At 44.6% G+C, this 25,278-nt stretch overlaps 1 protein-coding gene across 2 annotated transcripts in view; it reads left to right on the top strand.

Annotated features, from left to right (window-relative positions):
• Positions 1 to 25,278, top strand: part of LOC136675537 (collagen alpha-1(XI) chain-like) — a 104,504-nt gene that overhangs the window by 23,817 nt on the left and 55,409 nt on the right. Inside the window, exons 5-11 of one of the 2 annotated variants that reach the window (XM_066652118.1) lie at positions 10,719 to 10,844; positions 14,084 to 14,176; positions 15,106 to 15,201; positions 17,145 to 17,477; positions 20,707 to 20,766; positions 22,979 to 23,020; positions 23,429 to 23,491. In XM_066652118.1, coding sequence (XP_066508215.1) covers positions 10,719 to 10,844; positions 14,084 to 14,176; positions 15,106 to 15,201; positions 17,145 to 17,477; positions 20,707 to 20,766; positions 22,979 to 23,020; positions 23,429 to 23,491 — 813 coding nt within the window. Of the gene's footprint in view, positions 1 to 10,718; positions 10,845 to 14,083; positions 14,177 to 15,105; positions 15,202 to 17,144; positions 17,478 to 17,531; positions 17,573 to 20,706; positions 20,767 to 22,978; positions 23,021 to 23,428; positions 23,492 to 25,278 lie in introns of those variants that run through there. The other variant, XM_066652119.1, reaches the window with a different exon arrangement.

Below are 25,278 nucleotides of genomic sequence, written 5' to 3'. Positions count from 1 at the left end.
CTTTGGCCTCAGCGTTAGCATCAGCCTTAGCTTTCCGGCTATGACGCCGAGACGTCACCCATTCACCCCGCTGTGAGGGCTCTAACGCCGGAGTCGTGGGGGTGCTAACTCTCCCTAAGGCACCCGGAGTTGCTAACACTGAATCTCGCTGTTTATCCCTCAACAATAATAAGCTCCGGATGCGCACTTCTAGCTGGTCCACTTTATCCACCAGAGAGCTAACTAGCTGACACTTACTACAAATACAACCAATATATTTATTGCTAGAGGTGGAAAAGGGCGTTAAACTAAACATGCCACACTCTGAGCAGGCAAAACAGCCAGTAGTAGCCATGGAATTGCAGGTACTTACCGCTTTTAGTGAATTTTAGTAACTTACACCAAGAACGTTACTCCAGGGTCCGGTGGCAGTTTTAGTGCCTCTGTAATGAATATTCCTGCGGAGACAATCTAAAAGATAGATCTATGGATGGTTAGTAGGTTATAAAAACAGATATAAATATAGAAATAACAATGGAAACGAGTAAACAGGAAAACCCGAGCGATCAAAACAGCTTCCAAACGGGTACAGAAACAGCCAAACGAGCAACAAGCAGTAGTCCCTAGAAATAAACGGACTAGTCCTAAAATATTCCTACATCATTCCCGGCATGTGGAATGTTAGAGGGGATATAATGTTTCCTTGGGGCTTGCTGTGCTGCTGGTGTTAATGGTGATAGCAGGTGGAGGTTGGAGCTCAGTGTGGAGAGAAATATCTAATCAGCTCTGCGTTGGTGCTAGGCCCGATATCCACAGCTGTTTTACAGATAAACCCACCGACCCAGACCCCAGAGAGAGAGAGAGAAGTATGATGTCTACACTTGTCACATTGTTCTCTTTGGTTCCCCTTTCTGTCTCTCAGCTGAGGACGGCTGGCAGTATATTACAGAGTCAGATGCCCCTTACACATGAACTCCTGAGAATTTCTAGGGAGACTCTGGAGCATTGGGTGTGGAGATGTCCCAGAGTGGTCGTTCACACATGCAGCTCACAGCGGGAGATGTTCTACCTTGAAGGGAAAATAACACCAGCCTTGTCTAGTCTAACACACAAGGTGGTTTAGACAGTAAATTCTTATAAATGCAGGGAAAACGGTGGGGACTCTTTCCATTTTTGCCTTAGTTTAGTGACATTACATACAATTGATTTGTGTGATTTAAACTGATAAACTAGAATAACAGTTGTTTCAAAAGTTTCAAAAGCTATAACGCTAGCTCCGGCTCTTAAGGTGGAACATAGAATTCAATAAGCTGGTGAATAACACCTATAAGACTCGTAAATGGACATATGTAGCTAAGGTGGAACGAAATTTTGACTATGAAAATTGTGAATAAGAAGCAAACTTAGGCCTCCAAAATGACATTTATGATGGAATGGAAAATCCATAAGTAACGTCAACCTTGTCTAGTCATAAAATTTAATGTGGATTTGGAAAATAAAATTTTGAAAATGCAGAGAACTGGTGGCTGGTTGTTCATTTGTCTTTTTCTTGTGTCGGTAGATGTTTTTGTGAAATTATGAATACTTTTCTCTGTAAAAATGTTGATTATGGCACATTCTTCTTAGCTATTATAGTCCATTATCAAACTCGTCTCTTGCTTGTTCGTTCAGTTTTCCTCAAACTGGCAACCAGCTCAAGCTTCAGTCTGGGGAGGAGGGGGAAGAGGAGGGCTCTCTCCACTGTTTTGAAACTGTATTATAGTTCTGATTTTAAACGCTTGGTGCCAATATTACAGATTTCTCTTTTAAGGCCACCTTTTTCTCCCCAAATCATTGACAGATATTCAGCCTGCTGTGAGTTATTACTGGGTTAGAATTACCACCTTAAAAATTATTAAGGTTTACGATGAGGTCTTTCATGAAAAACAGCTCTTGCAACTTTTAAATTTAATTTTTGAAAATTGTGACAGAAATAAAAGTGAGGTCAGCCGTGGCCTTAAAGGCGATGTTGGTGATTTTAATAAAAAAAAAACACGTTTTATTAAATTGAGAAAATGTTTCCATCCTATTTGCTGCTCTCCAGTCGAATTGAAACTGATCAAATGTGTTTATGAAACCCCGGTATCAGTAAATGGCTAAAAAAACAAAGCGTCTCAGTCCGGTATGCTAGGCTTTCTCTCTCTCTACATCTGAGACACTCCAAATGCTGAAAAAGCATTTTGCTAGTACGGACCACGCCCTCAGAGGCTGAAACGGGGAGGCAAACTCAGAAGTCTTTTGGGGAAGAGTTTAGGGCGGCTTATGAATGCGTATGAAGCCGGACCCCCCCGTTGGATAAAGTAATATGAGAAAAGGGTGGAGATGGGGTGGAGGTGGGAGCGAGTTTAAAACAGGAGGCTCAGTGGGCTTGATAAAGGCCGAACACGGCTCCGAATATGGGGATCAGGAGGAATGACTCAGCGCGGAGGAGCGAGCTGACGTCGTGAAGCAGTCGAGTCGAGATCCGTCTCCTGAACTGAATGAGGCGAGTTTGTCTGTCGCAGGAATGACGTGAATTTGCAGGGTATATATAGGGCTGAGAGGAGGAGTTTGGGCGTGGTCCTACTCCCAAAATTATGTTATTAGCATAACTTCACTTTGCTAGTACGGACCACGCCCTCAGAGGCTGAAACGGGGAGGCAAACTCAGAAGTCTTTTGGGGAAGAGTTTAGGGCAGCTTATGAATGCGTATGAAGCCGGACCCCCAAAAATTTACAGGAATGCTGGTCATTAAGTGCTACAGAATGGATAGGTTCAGGTACTCTGGTCAAGGGTTTGATTGGTGTCCTGATTGTGTTTAGGTGAAATGAAGGGGTTAGTGAGTCTTTGAATGAACTACCTTTAATTAACTGGTGTATGACTGAGTGTCATGTGAGACGGTAGAGAAAATAGCATGAGTAAGTTGAATGTCCTTTGTTGATTATGATAACGGAAATTCTAGTGTGACTGGTAATTCGAGTATTCAGATGCCGCAGGGTAAAGAGGTGATGATTGCGAGAAGTGATATAAAGTCGGAGTTGGTCTTAAGATGGACAAGATCATCGCATTTGCAGAAATCAAATTGATCAACTAATAGAATTTTTAACGTATCACCAGCTAAATGTCATTTTGCTACGGAGTAACAATAATAGTGACGTTTATCTAGGCCGCCATGCACTGGACATAGTGTTGCTAAGTCCAATTTCTACTTCAGTGTAATTGATGGTGATTGGGTAATAGTGAGGGGTCTGAGGCTGGCAATAATGGGTGAAAAGTGGATTAGTAGCAGCCTTGAAGTCAAGTACTACAGAGGGGCAGTGTTAATAAAGCGAGATATTCTTCGTTGGCAAGTGTGCCCCCTGGTGGTGCCTTTCCAATGGCATAGAGAGAATAGAGAACGGAATGGTGATCTAGAGGGATGACAGATGAGGCCAGTTAAGAAGCCCAAAAAGGTCAGCACCGCAGGAAAGCGAGATAGAAAGGAAGGCATTTTGTCGCACGGGAGAAAACTCTGGAAGAGGAAATCCAAAAAGTGCCGAGGTGCTCAAGCAAGGTGGCAAAGTAGAAAGTTGACTACAAGATAACGAAGATGCCTAGAGGGTGTTGAAATAACAGGTGCCCTAGGTGGCATCAAGTGTCGGTCCAAGGTAACCTAGGGAGAGAGCATAGGCTGGAATGGTGCGGCCGCAAAGCAATGGGGTTGGGATGAAGGTCTGTGGCATGAGAGAGGAGGGCTGTAAAGGAAGAGGCAGGATGCAGCGAAACCACGAGGGGAAGGGGATTAGGATGAAGGTCCACATCAGGAGAGTGGGTGTGCTGTAAAGGAAGAGGCGGGGTGCGGGACAGATGCAAAGCGGAGGATTAGGACATGGCCTGTAACGGCGCCCGGGAAGATGATGAGCTGGAAAGTCAGGGAGTAGTGCAGCCGTAAGAAGTGGGGGATGAAGGTCCACCGAAGCGCCTGAAAACAGAGCAGGAATTAGAAGCTGTAGAGTGTGAGCAGCAAGGCAGCACCGAGGAGGGTCTGGTACGATAGTCCACGGCAGCATCTGAAAAGAGAGTATAAACTGGGAGCCGGAGGTTGGGAGAAGCACATCAGCAGAGGAGTCAGGATGAGGGTCTGCAGCAGCACCTAAATAGAAAAATGAGAATTGTAATGTTAGAGGCGGGGTATGGCATGGCCGCAAATGAAAGAGGTTGGGATGAGCGTCCATGAAGTATGCAAGCTGCTGATGTAGAGGCTGGGAGAATGAGACGATCGGATGAGAGCGAATCTAGGGTGAGGAAGCTGTGCAACAAGGAAACTGCATAGAATGCCCAGAACGCCAGGCAGGAGGCAGGCCCGCAACAGCAACCTATAGAGGGGGTGTGAGCTGGAAAGTATGAGGCATAGAGCAGCAGCAGGGGAAGAGGATGGAAAGAAATTGAATCAGCAATGAGGAAGCCATGCAGCGAGAAGAACGCGTCGAGTGCCCAGAGCGCTGGACAGGAGACAGGCCCGCCGCAGCACCTATAGAGGGGTGTGGGCTAGAAGGTCTGAGGCTTACAGCTGCGGCTGCAATGGGAAAAAGTGGGAAGATGAAGGGAGGGTGGGATGATGCGTAGAGTAGACCTACGAAGTGTAGACCGCGTCGAGTGCCCAGAGCGCTGGACAGGAGACAGGCCCGCCGCAGCGCCTATAGAGGGGTGTGGGCTAGAAGGTCTGAGGCTTATAGCTGCGGCTGCAATGGGAAAAAGTGGGAAGATGAAGGGAGGGTGGGATGATGCGTAGAGTAGACCTACGAAGTGTAGACCGCGTCGAGTGCCCAGAGCGCTGGACAGGAGACAGGCCCGCCGCAGCACCTATAGAGGGGCGTGGGCTAGAAGGTCTGAGGCATACAGCAGCGGCTGCAATGAGGAAAAAATGGGGAGATGAAGGGGGGGGGGATGATGCGTAGAGTAGACCTACGAAGTGTAGACCGTGTCGAGTGGCCAGAGCGCTGGACAGGTGACGGGCCCGCCGCAGCACCTATCGAGGGGTGCGAGCTAGAAGGTCTGAGGCATGCAGCTGCGGCTGCAACAGGGGAAGAGGTGGGATGATGAAGGGAGGGGAGGGATGATGCGTAGAGACAGATGTAGAGAAAGAAAAAGGGGGAGGGGTGGGATGATGCGTAGAGACAGACGTAAAGAGAGAAAAAAGGGGGAGGGGTGGGATGATGAAGGGAGGGGAGGGATGATGCGTAGAGACAGACGTAAAGAAAGAAAAAAGGGGGAGGGGTGGGATGATAAAGGGAGGGGTGGGATGATGCGTAGAGACAGACGTAAAGAAAGAAAAAAGGGGGAGGGGTGGGATGATAAGGGGAGGGGTGGGATGATGCATAGAGAGGATAAGAGAGAACGAAATGAACTCGGAGGGCTGTCTAAATGGGTGCGATGCTGTCAATCAAGGTAGTGTTCAGGTGGAAAGAGGAGCCGGTTTGGAATGGAGGCTTAAACATGCTGCCTGTTTTTTTTTTTTTTTTTTTTTTTGTTTTTTTTTTCAACATTTCAGATAGGACCAGTTTGGCAAGCAGTGTAGGTAAACTACTGCATGGGAGATGTGCATAAATAATGCAGATTCTAAGCCATTATCCAATTCAGCTCAGATAATTATATTATTATCAAAACAGCCCTCTAAGGCACCGACCTGTGAGACAGCAAAGACTATAAGACATTGAGGCTAATGTCTCCAGCTTAGACACGACCAGAAAGGGTAACGGGAAGACGAAGGATACTCCAGCAAGGGGCGTCGGAGATAGACGGTTGTGATGTCATCGCATTGCTGCGCGGGGGATCCTTACACCGGCAGACGGGTTTCTCTCTCTTTAGCTGAGTGAGCGACGCCATTGTTTCGGAGCACGTTGCTGGAACGCCGAGGCTGTTCTGCCGGAGAGGAGGAAATGGGAGTCTCAAGGCGCTGTAGAGCTCGTAGATGTGGAGCCGCAGCCGTGACGACGGTAGATTCGCGTTCCCCAAAACGCGAGGCAGTCCCGTGGCAGTGTAGCCGAAGATAAAGTTAAGGGGAGGCTCGAAGCCTTTCGCCAGCGTCGGAGGGATATGCGGGGGGTCACTCGGAAGGCCGAATGCGGCGGGAGGAGAAGCAGGAGAACAGAGCACCGATCCGGAGCGGGTAAGACAGCAGAGCACAAAACAGTTGAAGCGGTTGCAGGCGTGACAACGGCCGTACGTTACTTCAGATACCGGGCAGTCCCATAGCTGTTTAGCAGGAGCGAGTTTAAAACAGGAGGCTCAGTGGGCTTGATAAAGGCCGAACACGGCTCCGAATATGGGGATCAGCAGGAATGACTCAGCGCGGAGGAGCGAGCTGACGTCGTGAAGCAGTCGAGTCGAGATCCGTCTCCTGAACTGAATGAGGCGAGTTTGTCTGTCGCAGGAATGACGTGAATTTGCAGGGTATATATAGGGCTGAGAGGAGGAGTTTGGGCGTGGTCCTACTCCCAAAATTATGTTATTAGCATAACTTCACTTTGGGTAATATTGACTTATTTTTGCTATTTCAGATCCTTCCACCAGCAGCATAAAACAGAATTTAGGGCAAAACATTTACACATCACAGCGAGTTTTTGTACTTGAAACATAATAAATACACAGAGCTCAGCTGAAAAAAAAAAAAAAAAAACGCCTAATACTAATGTTTGGACACGCTACGTAGTTCAGCTATGTACACAAAGTTTTATGATGTTTTCCTCTTCAAGCACATTATTCCACACCGTGGAGCTTAGAACAATCCCCACAGTCATAGACATTGCCTTTACATTTAGAGAAGTGGCTTAGGACCGGAAGGTCGTTGGTTCAGCTCTTTGGACCAGCAGGCAACAGAGGTAGGGGAGTGAAGGAACCGCACTCTACTTTCTCAACATCCATGGCTGAAGAATCTTTGTGTGTGTGTGTATGTATGTGTATGTGTGTGTATATGTGTGTGTATATGTGTGTGTGTATGTATGTGTATGTGTGTGTATATGTGTGTGTATATGTGTGTGTATATGTGTGTGTGTGTGTGTGTGTGTGTGTGTGTGTGTGTGTTCACTGCCAAACATGGGTTGTTTTGTTATACAATGTGCAATGACAAATGCATATGAACATTAATTAACAAACTGATCATTGTATAGAAATGTACTTAGAATATTATTACATTTATTATTGTTGTTGTAGCTGTGTCATATTGGTTTAATGATGTTATTTATTGTGATGACAGCAGCTTTGTTGTCATATTGACTCCCTGTAGATGAATATTAATGAGATGTGAGATTTTTGGGGGACTATGTACAATAATAAAAATAAAGGAAGCACTGGCTGTTGTTGAATGTGTGCATTGTGAGGTTCAGTCATGGTTTTATGGCTGATTTGGTGGATGTGTGTGTTTGTAATAAACTCTGTGCCCCGTTCTGCTGCTGTTGCTGAATACTGTATGATTCCCAGAAAGAGCTGAATTTATGGCTCCAGTTTTGCACTGAGGCCGAGAGCTGAGCTGTGCCGGTGTGTTACACCAATGAAGACGTCCTGCCAAGGCACTTAGGAAAGAGGAAACTGTCCAGAGAGAAAAAGAACTAGAGGGAAGAGTGTGTGAGTGTGTGTTTAGAGTCATGCGTTTATATAGGATGGCTTTTAAAGCTTTGTTTACTCCATTCCCTGCTTATTTATGGGAGGGTTTATTTACCCCCTGCACCTGAGTGATACGCTCTGAGTGTTTGCCATATATTTTAATGAGCTCCTGCTGTAAGATTTGTTTACATCCATCTATAATCTGCGTGTGTGTTTATGCACGCTTGTGAGATGTTTGCTGTACAGTGGGATGTCAAATAACCCCTAAAGCTATACAATAGATTCCCCACCCCCTGAGAGGCATCATTTTCTGACCATAAAATGTATTCCAGAGTTTTTAAGTTCCTACAGATGGAGCCCCTGTAATTTAATGTAATCTGTGCTCTGCTATTAACATTCCCAGGACCCGAAAACCTTCTCCCGTCCAACCACATCGCAGCTAAACGTGTCTCCACACCATTGCAACTGACCTCTTACCAACTGACATCATCTTAAACCCAGTTGGTTTGTTTAATACTCTTCACTCTGCGATTACAGTGAAAATACTGTGAGATTATTCAACTGTTTCTGGTGATTTTATCTGGTGAGAGATTGCCTGACTCCACTGCCATGATTCAAGAATTCTTCCTGTGGATTCAGACACTTTCTCTACAGATTAAACCACTTTTTTTTAACACCAAAAACAATCCAGAATGAGGTGAATAATCCAGTAAAACCCACAGTGGTCTCACAGTGAGAGATGTTAGAGACACATGCAGGGTTCAGGAGGATGTCTCTCTGTAAGATGATATTTTGGCAGAGTCAGAATTTATTCATGTTGTGACCTGTACACACTTAATAATGATGGTTCTACAAGGGTTATTTATAAAAGGAAATTGTTCTATATAGAACCCTGAACACTTAAAGAATCTTTTTCATGATTTAAGAGCAATGAGACATTAAATTATGCAAAAGGATCTTCAAGTGTTCAGGATCCTATAAGGAATAATTTCCTTTAATAAAGAACCCTTGTAGAACCATAATTATTAAGTGTGTATGTGGCCTGTAATGTTTAGGAACCAGATTAAGCTCCACAGAGCAATGTTTCTAACAGGTTTAGTACAGAAGACCTGACACATCCAGGCCACTAGGTGTCAGTGTAATGGCTGTATTTTGTGTGTGATTCAGAATGCTGTGTGTTGCGAAGACATTTCTGTATTTTCTCAGACTCTAATGACTTGGGTTCTGTTTACTCTAGGAATTACATTTTATAATTTTGGGAAGTACAAGGGTTATTTTCCCTCTACAGCAGGCAGTGTAGGGCCTTCCTTTGTGTCTCTGTGTCCCCGTCTTTGCGTCCCTACCCCATTGACCAGTGTGTGATGCTGTGTGTCAAAGCAGAGCGAAGGTCAGCTAAGGTGTGTTCTGCAGACTGTGCCGTAGTTAAGATTCCCAGCAGACACAGATGGATCCTGGATAACAGAACCATCCCTGGAATCAGATCCTGCGCAGAGCCGTGTGGAACTGGGATCTAACACTGGGGGGGGGAGAGTGGGGGTGGGAGTCGGATGGGGGCAGGAGTGGGATCTTATTTCCTCTCTCTGAATCTTCATGAGAAACAGACACAGATATTCAGCAGGAAAAGTGTCTCTCGCTGTTCCTTTGTCTCCGGCAGCTCCTTTGCACTTTAGTTTCTCTGAAGAGGGACTCTCATGCTGATGAACTCGACTGTCTATCTTTGACCTGTACACGTGAAAAAAAAAAAAAGTTTCTCTGGTTTTATCTGTACAGGGATTTTACCCACTCCACTGTCCAAACAAAAACTGAAGGGCCAGTCATATTTTAGATGAGAATAATTAAGGGCCAATTGTGTTCCACTGAGAAATGGAACACAAGATCATGATTACTAACATTAGTTTAATTTAAAAACAAAGTGAGTAAGTTACTGAGTAAGCCTGAGTGTATGAGTGAATATGTATACGAGTAAGCGTATGTCAGTGAGTAAGTGACCATGTGTAAGTGAATGAGTGAGTGAGTGAGTGTGTGTTAATGAGTGAGTGGGTAAGGGTATGTTAGGGAGTAATGAGTAAGTGAGTGAGTATGTATGTGAGAGTGAAAGTGTGTTACTCAGTGAGTATGTAGGATATTGAGAGCATGTTACTGTGTAAGTGTGTGTTAGGTGGTGAGTGAGTGAGTGAGCGCATGTTAGTGAGTGAGTGCATGCTAATGAGTAAGTGAGAGTGTGTTAGTGAGTGAGTGCATGTTAGTGAGTGAGAATGTATGAGAGTGAACGAGTGAGTGAGTGTTAGCATGATTGTGAGTGAGTGAGTGAATGAGTATGTATGAGATTGAGCACATGTTAGTATGTATGAGAGTGAATTAATGAGTAAGTGAGCATGTGTTAGGCAGTGAGTGAGCGCATTGTTGTAAGAGTCTGTGAGTGTCATGCTGGTGTGAATGGTTTAATTTGAGAGTGACAGTGATGAACACATTAGTCTCGTCTTGCACTGGAGCTGCATTTCTGAGCTGTGTATGGAGCCGTGTGAAGGTCCTGGGTTAGGATCCCAGTGACGGATTGTCTGGAACGCTGCAGAATTGTGTTTGGATTGGCACTAGCTCAGGCTGTTTCTGGAATGTAGATGCTGACTGAGCAGTTTCCTGACTGAGATGCTGTGATTCTGTTCTGGAACTGAGCTTCATGTTTAACTGCTCAGATGCTGCTCACTTATGTCTCAGAACACCTAAAGCTAACAGTTAATCTCAACAGAATATACACGAGACAGAAAGGAGATGTGAAACACTTGTGAAAAGCTTAAAACCATGAGGTTATGTCTTTAGTTCAGCTGTAGATAAACAGGAGTGTTATCTCAGAACTGAGCCCAGGGTGAGACTCCACTGAGATCTCCAAACTCAAGAGGGACAAAAGGGGGGCATTCTTGGGAAGCAGCAGGAGAGACATGTTACAGTCTCCACTGTCTCTCCATCTGACCTCAGTGTCATCCAGGAGAAGCCACGAAGTCATTAATGAGGAACTACTGAGAAATTAAGGAGGCACTACAGAGATTTTAAGGTGGAAGTGCAGAGCTGTTAATGTGGTTCCTACTGTGATTGTCCTTTATTGTGTGTGTGTGTAATGTGTTTGTGTGTGTTGTGTTTTTCAGGGAGATATTCAGCAGCTGCTGCTGGTTGCTGACCCCAGATCAGCCTATGATTACTGTGAACACTACAGTCCAGACTGCGACACCCCACACCAGGACACCCCACAGGCACAGGAGCCCGAAGACAAGGTAGGTGTCTCATTGGTTTCAGATATTCTGAGTTTTATGATGAGAGAATGTTTCTTTCCTACACTAATGCAGCTCTGGTCCTTTGGTCCAGCTGTGTGTCTTGAAATGAATTAGAGCCTGTTGCTCCACCCACAGTGTTTAGGGTGGAGTGTGTAGTAGGACTGGTCCTCTCATTGAATGCTATTAATGTCTTCTGGTTCTATGACTGCCCGCCTCATACACTGTATAAGCCTGTCTACTGGAAGGAGACTTCATGGGTCACAAAGCTTCTTTTTCCCCTGGACAAAGAGCAGTAGATAAAAAGAGCTGGGACAGAGTCATAATCCACTGTTTACAGCAGGTTCAGATCACAGTAATGTGTGATAAACATGTGGAAATGATGTTCACTGCAGGAAGGTGTTAGAAAACTGAGGTCTCTGAGGTTTGACTCATTTGCCAAGAATTGATCCCTACTTGAATCTATTCTTTCAGACACCGACTCCGGTTTTATATTTGCCTTTTGCTCCACCTGCTCTCACTGAATAGAAACGCTGCAGGATGCCTCAGAACCACACATGGAAAATAATTTTGGATGTTGAGTCGTCTCCTATATTCTATTTTCCTCATTTCACAACGAAACTCAAATGACCACGGCACACATCCTCCATGTTTGTTTTTCTATAGTAGGCCCCTCCCAGTGGGCGGGGCTTGAACAGTGTATGAGGCAGTCTCTGAACCAGGAGACATCAGCCATTAGCATTCACTGAGAGAAACGGCCCAGACCCACCACCAACCTGTCAAACCCCAACTATTTCAAAACCAGAGCGGAGACCATCCTGTGGAAAGGAGCTCGGCTATGAGAGGGAAACTTTAATCGAGAACCCCCACACACTAAAGCACTGCAAATAAACCCTGGGTCTGGACGCCCCTGCAGTTGATGAGAGCTAAGAGGTGGCCAGCGATGGCGCTGTGGACTCTCCCCATGACACTGCACTGAGGACCCCCGGGTCCAGTTGTACACTGCCTCACTGTTCAAAAGAAATTTTTATGCCGGTTAAATCAAACCTGTCAAAAGTGGGCAGCTGGAGGGCTTGTTTGCTGTTTCACAAGTAGAGGATGATGGTGAGGGTCTGGCTGTGAGTTTGGGTGGGCCACAGGGCGTTTCCGGAAGCTTGCTTGTCCCACAGTGTCATTAACCGCATCCAGATTCAGGAGGGACATCACTGAGGAGATGTGGACACCTCCTCCCAGCAGAGGTGAAGATTGGGAATTTGCCTGTGCTCATTTAATGCTCAGATCTGCCCGTTCACAACTGTGATGAATAATATGGTGAATGAGGGCCGTCAGCCATGTCCTTCACTCTCTCTCACTCTGTTTTTAACTGGATGCGCTGCCTATGTGGGTTTTGTGGATTTTCCGGCGTTCTGAGTGCACTCCGATATTTTCCAAAGGTATTCAGAGAGAAAATGATGAGCTCACAGTGGAAACATTCTCCCAAGTTTCCAGCAAGTCTCAGCTACCGAGAGGCCAGTGATATATTTCACTAATGACTTCTACAGACTCTCTACCTAGCTCCCTCTCTCTCTCTCTATCCTGAACAGAGGCTGGAAACTTTCACTCCAAAATTTTAAAATTGCTGTTAAAGCCCCATCACTCTCTTTTTCCTCACTGTGTAAAAATGATCTCTTATTTAAATCCTCTCCGGACAGTGAACTAGTGAGATGTGTTTACAGTTTATTTGATTTTATTTTAGTTACATAGTGCAGTTTCCGCCATGTTAAGTTCAGAGTAGCAACCACAGAGACCCTATTCTCCATATTACAGCTCAGTTGAGCATCACAATGATTTTGAATCAATCTGTAATTTTAAGGTACAGATATCACATAGAGTTGCTTTAGGACTGGATAGTCCGTCTGAGAGAAGACAAAGATTCCTACACACCTGAACTCTAGAGTCTTTCCCCTAGGGGAAAAGCAGGTGTAGGAGTGTTAGAGGTGTTATAGATTCACACCCCAGTATCTGCACTAAATTAGAACTGCATAATAAAACTGCTACTGACCTGAACTTCAGAATGGATGAAGTGGAATTATGTAATAACTGATTATCACCAGAGAATATTTAATGTGCAATTACATAATAATACTGTCCCTGCCAGTCAGTGTTGAGCATTTAAGGAGGATTTATGTAGTAATTCTACCACACTGACTATCGCTGTGGAGTATTAAAAGTGAATATACATGATAATACTACTTCTGACCGTCACTGAGGAGTATTTAAGGTGGAATTACATAAGAGTCCTGCCCCTGACCATACTCTTCCCTGAACAGAACTCTGACTGTGGTATTAGACCCAAAGGAGCAGAAAATCTGAAATCTTTTTCCATCTGGATAGGCAGATGGTCCAGAAACCCTCACTTTTCCCCCACAGAGCTCGGACACGTGTAGAAGCGCGTCGGCACGTTTTAGCGTTCTTAAACGTTTGGAAAGCAATTGATGCTTTTATCCTCTTCACTGACCGCAGTTCGGCCTGGCACCAGCTTCCAGAAACATAAACTCTCTCCCGGCAGGAGACTTCTTCTTCTTCTTCTTCTCTCTCTCTCTCTCTCTCTCTCTCTCTCTCTCTCTCTCTCTCTCTCTCTCTCTCTCTCTCTCTCTCTCTCTCTCTCTCTCTCTCTCTCTCTCTCTCTCTCTCTCTTTCTCTCTCTCTCGGTCAGTTGTGGACAGCAGCCAGCTCCAGTTTTGGCGTGTCTTTCCTCTGTTATGTTTATTAGTTCAGCTGCTGTTCTGGGAGTCATTTTTATTTCTCAGTGATTGTGGACAGACTGGTGTCACAGCAAAACTGTGAACGTCAGAACGGTGTTCCTCTTGACGAAGAGACGTAAACAAGAGCTGTGCCATGAACTTCAAAAACAGAAGGAATGTTTAATGCAGTTTTATTGTAGCACAGTCCAGCAGACGTTCATCACCTGCCCAAGGCAGACTAGTGAGAATTCAGTTGATGTATTTAAGAGATTTTAATTTTAAAGCTCAGATATTTAGCTTTTATCTCCACCACACACTTGGTCCGGTTTTGTGGTTGTCTTGTGTTGTCTGGTCATGGTCAAATCAACACACTTAACTCTGACCCTAAACCAACCGTTTCTTAATATTCAGTACATTGGAAAAACTGCTGCTTCTGCTCAACTCTATTGTGAATGAGATTTAAAATCCAAATGTTTCCCTTTCACTGCCTTACACACTGTACTTCCCTCCCTCCTTCAGGACCACACAGAATACAATGAATACGACAATTTCTACGACTACACATATGGAGAACTGAGCCCTACCGAGGTCCCACTCGAATCAGGAACCAAGGTAAAGTAGCAACTCGTTTATCTTGAATAGCTCATGTTAAATATCGAAAATTTAACTCCAAACTTTTGTTGTTTTCATTACCATAGGCAGAGCAATATTACTATGAATTATTTTATTTTATTTTTTATTCATTCATTCATTGTCTGTAAGCGCTTATTCAGTTCAGCGTCACAGTGGGTCCAGAGCCTACCCGGAATCATTGGGCGCAAGACAGGAACACAACTTGGAGGGGGTGCCAGTCCTCCACAGCGCAACACACACACACACATTCACTCACATACTCACACCAATCCACGTACCAATGTGTGTTTTTGGACTGTGGGAGGAAACCCGAGCACCCGGAGGAAACCCACATGGACACGGGGAGAAAACACCAAACGTCTCACAGACCCAGAGTGCAACTTGAACCCACAACCTCCAGGTCACTGGAGCTGTGTGACTGTGACACTACCTGCTGCGCCACAATGCTATATCATTTTATTTTATTTTATTTTGTTTTGTTTTTTGTTTGTTTGTTTTATTATTTATTTGCTTCTATATTTACTTATTTATAAAATAAGATAACACTTTATTGATTTATTCATTCATTTATTATCTGTAACTGCTTATCCAGTTCAGGGTCATGGTGTGTCCACAGCCTACCTGGAATCATTGGGCGCAAGGCAGGAACACACCCTGGAGGGGGCGCCGGTCCTTCACAGGGCACACGTTATTGATCCCAAAAATTGTAGTTTTTGTTTTGTTTTGTTTTAAGATAAAATAACAGTTATCTAATAACACCAACAATACAAATGTTGAGCAATGCCAATATTAATTATTAAAAAAACATTGATAATGATGTTCACTCTAGATGTTGTTTTTTCTCTGCATCATGGTAAGGAGTGTGTTTGTGTTTAATCTGTTGGTGTGTGTGTGTGATCTGTACACAGCCGGGAGCCACTGACACTGAGTATTATTCTGAAGTGGACTACGAAATCGTGGACGGATCCAAACATGAAAACCCCACTGCAGCCGTCACAGCAGAGGTATCTGTTCAATAACATTTCCAATAATAATAATACATACCTGAGCTGGAATACATAGCATCTGTATGGTGTTTATAATCTCCATGACTAATGCTTGGACTAATAAAGCAAGTGGGTGCTCTTGAGTTTAAAGGATTTGGGCTCAACCCGATCTGGAGAGATTGAGCTTCATCCAGTTCCCCTGGTGTGTGGAATAGTGGAACTGTGTTCTCTGGAGTGATGGAGTTCTTCTGGGATGAGGAGTGGTGTGTCTGATCCAGAACTAATCACCAGCTGCTGACCCTAACTGATGATTATGATGATTATCAGATCCTCACAGCCATGTTCTGAGCACACTCTATTGTTACACTTATATAGCACCTTTCTAGATACCCAAGGACGCTTTACAATCCACACTGCTCAGAACACTCAATCCACACACTGGCGAGAAGCGGCAGCCAAACACACACAGCGTACTCTCGACCAGGAACGACCGTCCACCTGGAGAACTGCATCGGGCACTAGGATTTCACCCAGGACAGTGTGCCAATCCATATCTGGGCGCACACACATTCACTCACACATACACACTCATTCACTCACACACAAGGACAGTTATTAGACAGAAGCCAATTCACCTACCCTCCATGTTTTTGGACTGTGGGAGGAAACCGGAGACCCCGGAGGAAACCCACGCAGACACGGGGAGAACATGGAAACTCCACCCAGATGGGACTTGAACCCAAGATCCCAGCGCTAGGAGGCGAACGTGCTAACCACTAAGCCACCGTGCCGCCCACTCCTGATTAAAGCCCCTCCGTTCAGGAGAAATGCAGGAGGAGCATGTGGAGACACTCATGCAGAGTGAGTGAGAACTGCACTCATTTGTTAAATGCTTCCTTCTCACCTTTGTGCAGCAGAGCTGCAGATTTAACGTGGATATACGCAGGTGTTGCGCCGGCTTATCGGCCTAATCTAAAGTGCTGAAGGAGTCGCTGCGTTTCCTGATGTTCTGCTCCCTGCCTGTGTTTCTGGGACATGAAGGGAAGCCTAATACAAACCACCCTGGATATAAACTCAAACTGTATGTGGCTCAGAAACCAGAGACATCCGCCTGCTGCAGATCACACACCTAAATACCACCAGCGGGACAGTGCAGTGGCCTCATCTCAGGGAAGAAGGCCAGGATTATGAAGGGAAAACAAAGCACATTTCTGAGTTCTCTTTTCATTAACCTGTGTGGGTGAGCAGTGAGCAGATTATGAAAGTGAACATTTTTATGGTTTTAAAGCCCCTTTCTGGCCTGGATCAACACCCCACACACTCCTCTCTGTTTACAATTAAAGATCTATGAGTTAGGCTAAGGAGTGTTTAACAACTCAGTGGATGGCATTGGAGAGTCGGGCCAATATCCGACCATTGCAGGCAGAACGAGATACAGAACAGAGTTAGAGAGCCACTGCGGTGGCGCAGAAGAATCTGGCATGGGCCTGGGTGGAGCTGGAGCTGGTGAAGATCTAGATGGTAGTAGATTTACACTTACACTTACAGTACATAGTGCCTTTCTAGGCACTTTCTAGGAGCGCTTTAGAATCAACGGTCAACATTCAATCCACACGTACACACTGGCAAAAAATGGCAGTCAAATGCACATAAAGCATACTCTCAACCAGGAACCACCGTCGACCTGGAGGACTGAATCAGGCACTAGGGCTTTTCAACTTAAATTTCCCTCAGTGCCTTAAAAGAGTCTAGACATTTATACGCAAATATATGAATATGCAATTACACTTTGGGGCTTGTGTGGTTTTCACCAAAGCAGGTCACACACATTTCATTAAGAACCAGAACTATGTTCCACTGTGGAGAACAGTGGGACCGGGTTATGTTCCTTTATTCTTGGTGTAAACTGATAGGTGGTGTTATTGTAAGGGTGGTGAAATTATGACCTCTCTAATTTTCAGAACACATATGAGGAGGAGAACGTGGATGACTACATCACAGGGGTGGAGCAGGTCGGAGCCGATCCCACAGCTGAAACCCTGGAAGTGGGTGAGCCGGTGGTAACTGCGGAAACGGAGGCGGAGGCCCCGGTGGCACCGGAGATGACGGAGTTTAAGGAGTACGACCTGAATGAGTACGAGGCGAAGGAGCTGGACCCTAGTGTTTACGATGATGGATTTTATGATTACACAAGAGGAGGAGCCAAGCCCACGTCATCCACGTACGAGGACGAGATCGGACCGGATGAGATCGGACCAGCCGTTCCCGCGGAGACAGAGTTTTCAGAGAGCAGCGTAAGTGGGCATCGCCTGGCACCGGCATCATCTGAGCCCTGAGATTAATGATGAGGGCAATAAGGTCACCACAGGCAACAAGCCGGAACCAAGCGGTGATTCTCCTTTAAACGTTCCACAGCATACGCAGCCGACTCTGTGTGTATGTGTGTGTGTGTATGTGTGTATGTGTGTATGTGTGTGTATGTGTATGTGTGTATGTGTGTATTGTCTCTGTGTTACTCTGACTTCATTATTGGGTGTGTATTTAAGAAACAGAGTAGCAGCATATTTATGAAGTGTGTTATACCATTATTTTGTGTGTGTGTGTGTGTGTGTGTATGTGTGTGCTTAATCCTCTGCTCCAAACTGGAAATTTAACTCTATACCCTTCGTAAATGCAGAAAGAGTGTGTTTATTATTTATACTGTTATATTATTTATTGCGTGTGTGTGTCTATACACGCTGGACTCTTCCAGTTACTGGATGCATGTGTAAAGTGTGTTACTACAGTCTGTGTTACAGCAGTATGTGTAAAATGTTAATGCAGTGTGTGAAGGATGTGATTGTTTTACTGTGTGTTTAGTGTGTGTTACTGCTGTGTGTCTAGAGGGTGTATTCCTGCAGTGTGCGTAAAGTGTTACTGCAGTATATGTTACTACAGTGTATAGAGTGTGTGTTACTGTAGTGTGTGTTACTGCGGTGTGTGTTCAACATGTAATACTGAAGTGTGTGTTATTGCAGTGTGTACAGGGTGGGCCATTTATGGGGAGGGTGGGCCATTTGTGGGGGGGTTCAACCGGAAGAGGGTCATGTGACTCAACAAACTTACTGGGAATTGCACAAGAAAAACAATGGTGTGCTTGGTTTTAACGTAACTTTATTATTTCATTTCAGTTTTTTACAAGTTTATGACCACTTATAAAATGTGTTCAAAGTGCTGCCCATAGTGTTGGATTGTCAGTGCAACCCTCTTCTCCCACTCTTCACACACTGATGGCAACACCGCAGGAGAAATGCTTGCACAGGCTTCCAGTATCCATAGTTTCAGGTGTATGTTCAGTGTGTGTAGACTGTGTGTTACTGTAGTGTGTGTAGAATGTGTGTTACTGCAGTGTGTTCAGTGTGTGTTACTGCAGTGTGTTACCGCAATGTGTGAAGCGTGTGGTACCGCCGCAGTGTGTTACTAAAGTGTGTGTTCAGTGTGTATTACTGCAGTGTGGTCAGTGTGTATTACAGTAGTGTGTGTTCAGTGTGTATTACTGCATTGTGTTCATTGTTTATTGCAGAAGTGTGTGTTCAGTTTTTGTTACTGCAGTGTGTGTAAAGTTTGTTACAGCTGTGTGTGTTAATGCAGTGTGTGTTAATGCAGTGTATATACAGTGTGTGTTACTGCACTGTGTTCAGTGTGGGTTACTGTAGTGTGTTCAGTGTGGGTTACTGTAGTGTGTTCAGTGTGTTACAGCAGTGTGTGATACTCAGTGTTTGTTCAGTGTGTAATACTGCAGTGTGTGTAGAGTGTGTGTTACTGCAGTGTGTGTAGAGTGTGTGTTACTGCAGTGTGTATAGAGTGTGTGTTACTGCAGTGTGTTCAGTGTGTTACTGCAGCGTGTGGAATTTGTTACTGCAGTGTGTTGAGTGTATATAACTGCAGTGTGTTGAGTGTGTACTACAGTACTGTGTGTTCCTTGTGTATTACTGCAATGTGTGCAGTGTGTATTACAATAGTTTGTGTTCAGTGTATATTACTGCAGTGTGTTCAGTGTGTATTGCAGTAGTGTGAGTTCAGTGTTTGTTACTACAGTGTGTGTAAAATTTGTTACAGCTGTGTGCATTAATGCAGTGTGTGTTACTGCAGTGTGTTCAGTATGGGTTACTAAAGTGTGTTCAGTTTATTACTGCAGTGTGTGTTACTGCAGTGTGTTCAGTATGGGTTACTACAGTGTGTTCAGTTTATTACTGCAGTGTGTGTTACTGCAGTGTGTTCAGTGTGTTACTGCAGTGTTCAGTGTGTGTTACTGCAGCGTGTAGAGTGTGTGTTACTGCAGTGTGTAGAGTGTGTGTTACTGCAATGTGCAGAGTGTGTTACTGCAGTGTGTGAAACGTGTGTTGCCGCAGTGTGTTACTAAACTGTGTGTTCAGTGTGTGTTAATGCAGTATGTCCAGTGTGTATTACAGTAGTGTGTGTTCAGTGTGTATTACTACAGTGTGTGAAGCGTGTGTTGCCGCAGTGTGTTACTAAAGTGTGTGTTACTGCAGTATGTCCAGTGTGTATTACAGAAGTGTGTGTTCAGCGTGTATTACTGCAGTGTGTTCGGTGTGTATTAGTGTGTGTTCAGTGTATTACTGCAGTGTGTTCAGTGTGTATTATAGCAGTGTGTGTTCAGTGTTTGTTACTGCAGTGTGTGTAAAGATTGCAACAGCTGTGTGCATTAATGGACTGTGTGTTACTGCGGTGTATGTAGAGCGTGCATTACTGCACTGTGTTCAGTGTAGGTTACTGCAGTGTGTGAAGCATGTGTTACTGCAGTGTGTTACCGTAGTGTGTGAAGCGTGTGCTACTGCAGTGTGTTAACATAGTGTGTGAAGTGTGTGTTATTGGAGTGTGTGTTACTGCGGTGTATGTAGAGCATGCATTACTGCAGTGTGTTCATTGTGTGTTACTGCAGTGTTTGAAGCATGTGTTACTGCAGTGTGTTACCACAGTGTGTGAAGAGTATGTTACTGCAGTGTGTTACCGTAGTGTGTGAAGCGTGTGCTACTGCAGTGTGTTACCATAGTGTGTGAAGTGTGTGTTACTGCAGTGTGTGAAGTGTGTGTTACTAACGTGTGTGTTTAGTGTGTAACACTGCAGTGTGTTCATTGTGTGTTACTGCAGTGTATGATACTCAGTGTATGTTCAGTGTGCATTACAGTAGTGTGTGTTCAGTGTGTATTACAGTAGTGTGTTCAGTGTTTGTTACTGCAGTGTATGTGTAAAGTTTGTTACAGCTGTGTGTATTACTGCAGTGTGTGTAGAGTGTGTGTTACTGCAGTGTGTAAAGTGTGTGTTACTGCAGTGTGTGTAACTAGTGTGTTACTGCAGTATGTTTAGTGTGTTACTGCAGTGTGTGTAGAGTGTGTTACTGCAGTATGTGTAGTGTGTGTGTGTGCGGTGTGTTACTGTCGTGTTTAGAATATATGTTCACCATGTTATTTGTGTAATATTCTGTGCTTTTGTGTGTGTGTGTGTGTGTGTGTGTGTTTGTAGGTGGGTGGAGGTTACGGAGGAGAGAAGGGACAGAAAGGAGAACCAGCGGTCATCGAGCCTGTAAGACATCTACTTCTCTACTCAAGTCTACCCTCATCTAAGCCCTTTGCTCCACCCTCCACCCTCAGTTCCACCCTCTTCCCTTTCACTCCACCTTTGCCTCCACCTTCCACCATCAGCTCCACCTTCTGTTTTAACTCCAGCCTCAAATCCTCCACCCTTTCCCCCCCCCCCCCCCCCCCCCCTCCCCCGCTCCACCCTCATTTCCCTCCGGTGATGGAAATTTGTTTATAGAAATGATTCATAATCAATAGAGATATTTTTAATCAGCAATGACCACGCATGCTTGTGTAAACTGAAATTGTTTTATTCCTAATTCTCTGTGTTAGACAGCAGACTTGTGTGTGTGTGTGTGTGTTTCAAATAACATATCGACACCTTCCCTTCAATCAACTCCCTTTGTCTCCAGACCAAAGAGGTAGAGGGGGAGGCACAGGGCACGTCTGGAAAGGTGTTAGAAATACAGGAGAGAGTGGAAAACAAATGGTGGGAAGCTCAGAGTTTTGGGAACAGGATACATTGAAAGATGACTGAAATGTAAAAGAGCGAACAGATGGTGAACTTCAAAGGGTTTTACAGGGATAAAAGATGCTGATCAAAAATGGTCAGCAGAGAGGTGTAAACAGCGTTGCGCGCGGCGTTCCTCTCTCACGTAAATAAAATAGCTGTCTCACTTGATGCCGACTCAGAGACTCAAGAGCTGTCTTATTTTCTGTCATAATTTTCCACCACACTCCCCACTCATATCCACCCTCTGCTCCACCCTCCCTACTCTATTCTTGGGACTCATTACGTCTATGGGACGTAATGGGAGGAATTGTCTGATTGGCTCCACTGGACATTATGTGGGGGGTCAGTGGGCGGTTCCTAAATCAGAAGCTTGTGTCTGATTGGCTCCCCTGGATGTTATTTGTGAGTAAGCATGTGGTTCCTAAATCCGTATGTGTCTGATTGGCTCCTCTGGACGTAAAGGAGGAGTTAGTGTGTGTTTCCTAAACACAGCTTGTGTCTGATTGGCTGTAGATGTAACTCTTCTACAGATTCCCTCCTGAATGTGAGGCTCATACTGACTGATCTACGGTAGATCGTCACCTTAGATCCTCCTGCACTGTTTCTGTCATCAGAATCTCTCTGACTGACCCATGCCTAGGTGTTTAGGAATGAGGGTCTTCCTTCTGGTCTTTGGATGTCTTTGTGTGTTAAATTGTTTAACTGCACTTAACCCATTCATGGCAGTGAACAATCAAACACAGATTAGGGAGCAATTCTTCACACATACTAGGGGCAATAAGCACATACGTGCACAGTAAATTCACCAGTGTTATATCAACACTGTTAGTGTTAAATTAACACTGTTAGTGTAATAATTTAACCCTCTCAGTGTTAAATTAACACTAATAAGGCATTTCAGCTGTGAATTAATTTTTTCCTGCCAGTCCTTAGAATTGAACCCATGACCCTCCAGCCATAATCTCACTTATCTAACCTCAAGGCCACGGCTGCCCCAAATATACCCAGTGTGATGTGGTCAGATACTGGTCACTACACTGACCTCTAACAGCTGTCACAGTCTCTGCACTGGGGAAAAGATTCAGAAACCCTGCTGCGAGATGGCTCTTAGCTGTGGATTTAGAGCGGGGTGGAGACAATCAGTTCTGATGAGGACAACTGGGGCCAAGTATGAACAGATAAATTTGATAATGTCCGAGTGTTTGTTGCTGACTCTGTGAGTTGAGAATCCCAGCCTGGAGCTTCAGGAGATGATAAACATATGTCCAAGCAGTGTGTTCTCATGTTGGACTTGTTTTCATCATGTGAGTAGAACTCTGTACATGTGAGCATTGCTCTCTGGGCTCCACATCAGTACAGTTACAGGTATTTGGGAACGTTTTGGGAAGGGTTGGAACAGGTTCAGGAATAAAACACTGCAGCGAATCTTTGTTATTTTTATTTTTTCCCGAGCTGCACCGTTAACATATCTCCATCCTGAAACACGTGTGATTCTTGGCTGAGTTTGTCGTTCCTCACCTTCAGAATTGGTGGAAAATCTGTGGTAAAATGAGCCTCATCTTTGCGTTCCTCTCCTCTTTTCATTTTTCATTTCTTTTCTTTCCATCATGCTCTCACTCAGATTTACAGCCCGCCCTTCAGTGCTACTGTACTCATATTTTCCTCCTCATTCTCTCACTCTCCTGCTTCCATTCTTTTGCAGGGGATGCTTATAGAAGGACCCCAAGGACCTCCTGGTGCTGCTGTGAGTCAATGAGCTTTTTCCGCTCACATTCCACACACACAGAGCAGAGCAGTAGAGGGGAAAACACCTTAATTACACCTTAATGTCACTGTAAATAATTCATCAATAACACTGTAGTAACAAGTTAATAACACTTTAATCAGAGTCTGTAATTCAGTTAATGTATAATTTAATTATAATTATATAATATTCCACGTTACTGACTGTAAACAATGATACTTTTACTTTAAAATTTCCAGAATTTAAAAAAATGAATTGAATTAATGTACTTCTATGCACTTTATTTTACAGTACACTTATTAAAATTGTTCATTTCCCTCTGTGAATTATTCAGCATCTGTAACAAATAAGGACCAGTTATGAATTACTGCACAGATGGTTAAAGATTTGATTGTGTCTGTTCCGCAGGGTACTCCCGGTTCTCCAGGAGTCCAGGGGGCTCCAGGACTTCGAGGAGATCCTGGGGAGAAAGTGAGTACACACTTTCATCATCTCTCTGCAGGATGCTAACAGAGTTACCTGATACAGGCAGCTGATATAAGAGAATTAGCAGTTAGTGTTCTCCTCAAAGTGTGTTTAGATTCAGTAATGTTGCAGTTTCGACCGTTTGAAAGATGAGTGTAGGATCACGTGACAGAAGGAGAACTGTCTTCCAGACAGAAAAGTCTGAGAAAAGTATCATCTGCACCCTGATTGGCTCCTTCTCAGCTTGTGTTTGTGTTTTATGTTTTTGTATGTGTTCTCATGTTTACGTGTTTGTGTTTACGTGTTTGTGTTTGCGTGTTTATGTGTTTGCATGTCGACAGTTTCAGGTCCAGAGTTAAATTGCAGAAGTTAAAAAAAGAGCTAAACTTCATGATGAGAGATGAAGGAGTTTAATGGGAGTGGTTAGATGTGTGTAACAGTAGCATGTCTTATTTCTCAGCAGTGAGCAGTGAATGAGCCATGAGGAGTAAAGGTAAAAAGAGAGTAACCTCTTAAAGCTGTGTAAACTGTGCTCAGTTTTCTCCACTGCACTGGGAATAGCACACAGACGCCTGGGGCTCTCTGTCTATCTTATTGTGTGTGTGTGTGTGTGTGTGTGTGTGTGTGTGTGTGTGTGTGTGGTGTGTGTGCGTGTGTGTGTGTGTGTGAGAGAGAGAGAGAGTGAGAGAGAGAGAGAGACTTGGGAGGCCATGGAGAAACCAAATCTACCCACAAACCCCCCACTGTAGTTAACCCTGTAAGTGCTGTTTAATTTGTGTCTGTATAAGCAGCAGATTGAGACCATTTAAAACCAATTGGTGACAAATGATGAACAAACCCCTGTCCACCAACCCACACACTGTGAAACAACCCACACCCAGTCAGTTTTCTGTGTGCTGCCCAAGTCAGAAAACATGGGATAAAACGAGTCGTTCTAATTCTGCTCAGCTTCTGACGTCAAGTGCAGAGACTTTAGAAACGCCTGAGTCTGTCCAATCACAGAAAACAAACATGGAGGAATATGAGCATGGAGTAAAAACGGAGAAAACAAGAATGGAAGAGAAAGAGAACAGAGCGAAAACAGCTAAAGACCAGAGCTTCTGCTCCTTGCTCCACACGTTGTTCGGGGTGAACAACGAGTGGTACCTTATCATTTAAAGGAACAGGTGCTAAAAGCAGGAGTTCTGAACAAGGCTGTTTAGAGAGGGGGAATGCTGCTGTGGGACTTGAACTGTTTTCCACTGTGCAGAAGAGGGGGACATGGACCCTTAAATACTAGTGTACTCTTCTGAGCGCTTTGGTGCTAGGGGTGTGTGTATAATGGTGTCTCTGATGAACTTTGGCTGAAATTGGACTAAAAATTAAAGACAAATTCTTGTGATTAAAATCATGTGATGTCATTTAACTCGGAAAACAGATATTTGTAGGCGGAGCTTGAAGAGTTGATTGTTAGAGCTCACTCTTGTTCTCCTTCTCTCTGGAGGTGTGTTCCCTCCATCCCTGACAATTCAGAGGAGAATACGTGCCCCCTCCTCATTTCACTGAAGTCTGGCTCTGGGTTTATTTTTCCTCTTGGCTCCTGTGGGGTTAACCCCTTCCTTCCAATGCATTCTGGGAACAGAGAGGATGGCCACCCCACATCCCACAACACAAAGAGCTTTCTGTCTGAGAGGAAATTATTACTCCACCCCCTCGTACACCCCGCCATCTCTCTCTCCCTTTCTCTCTCTGTCTCTTTTTTCTCTCACACACTCCTTCTCTCTTTTCACCCTCTCTCTCTCTCTCTCTCTCCA

Source organism: Hoplias malabaricus, chromosome X1, assembly GCF_029633855.1.
Source record: "Hoplias malabaricus isolate fHopMal1 chromosome X1, fHopMal1.hap1, whole genome shotgun sequence".
NCBI lineage: Eukaryota > Metazoa > Chordata > Actinopteri > Characiformes > Erythrinidae > Hoplias > Hoplias malabaricus.
The sequence above is the reverse complement of the archived record's forward strand: the minus strand, read 5'-3'. Positions and strand labels throughout refer to the sequence as shown.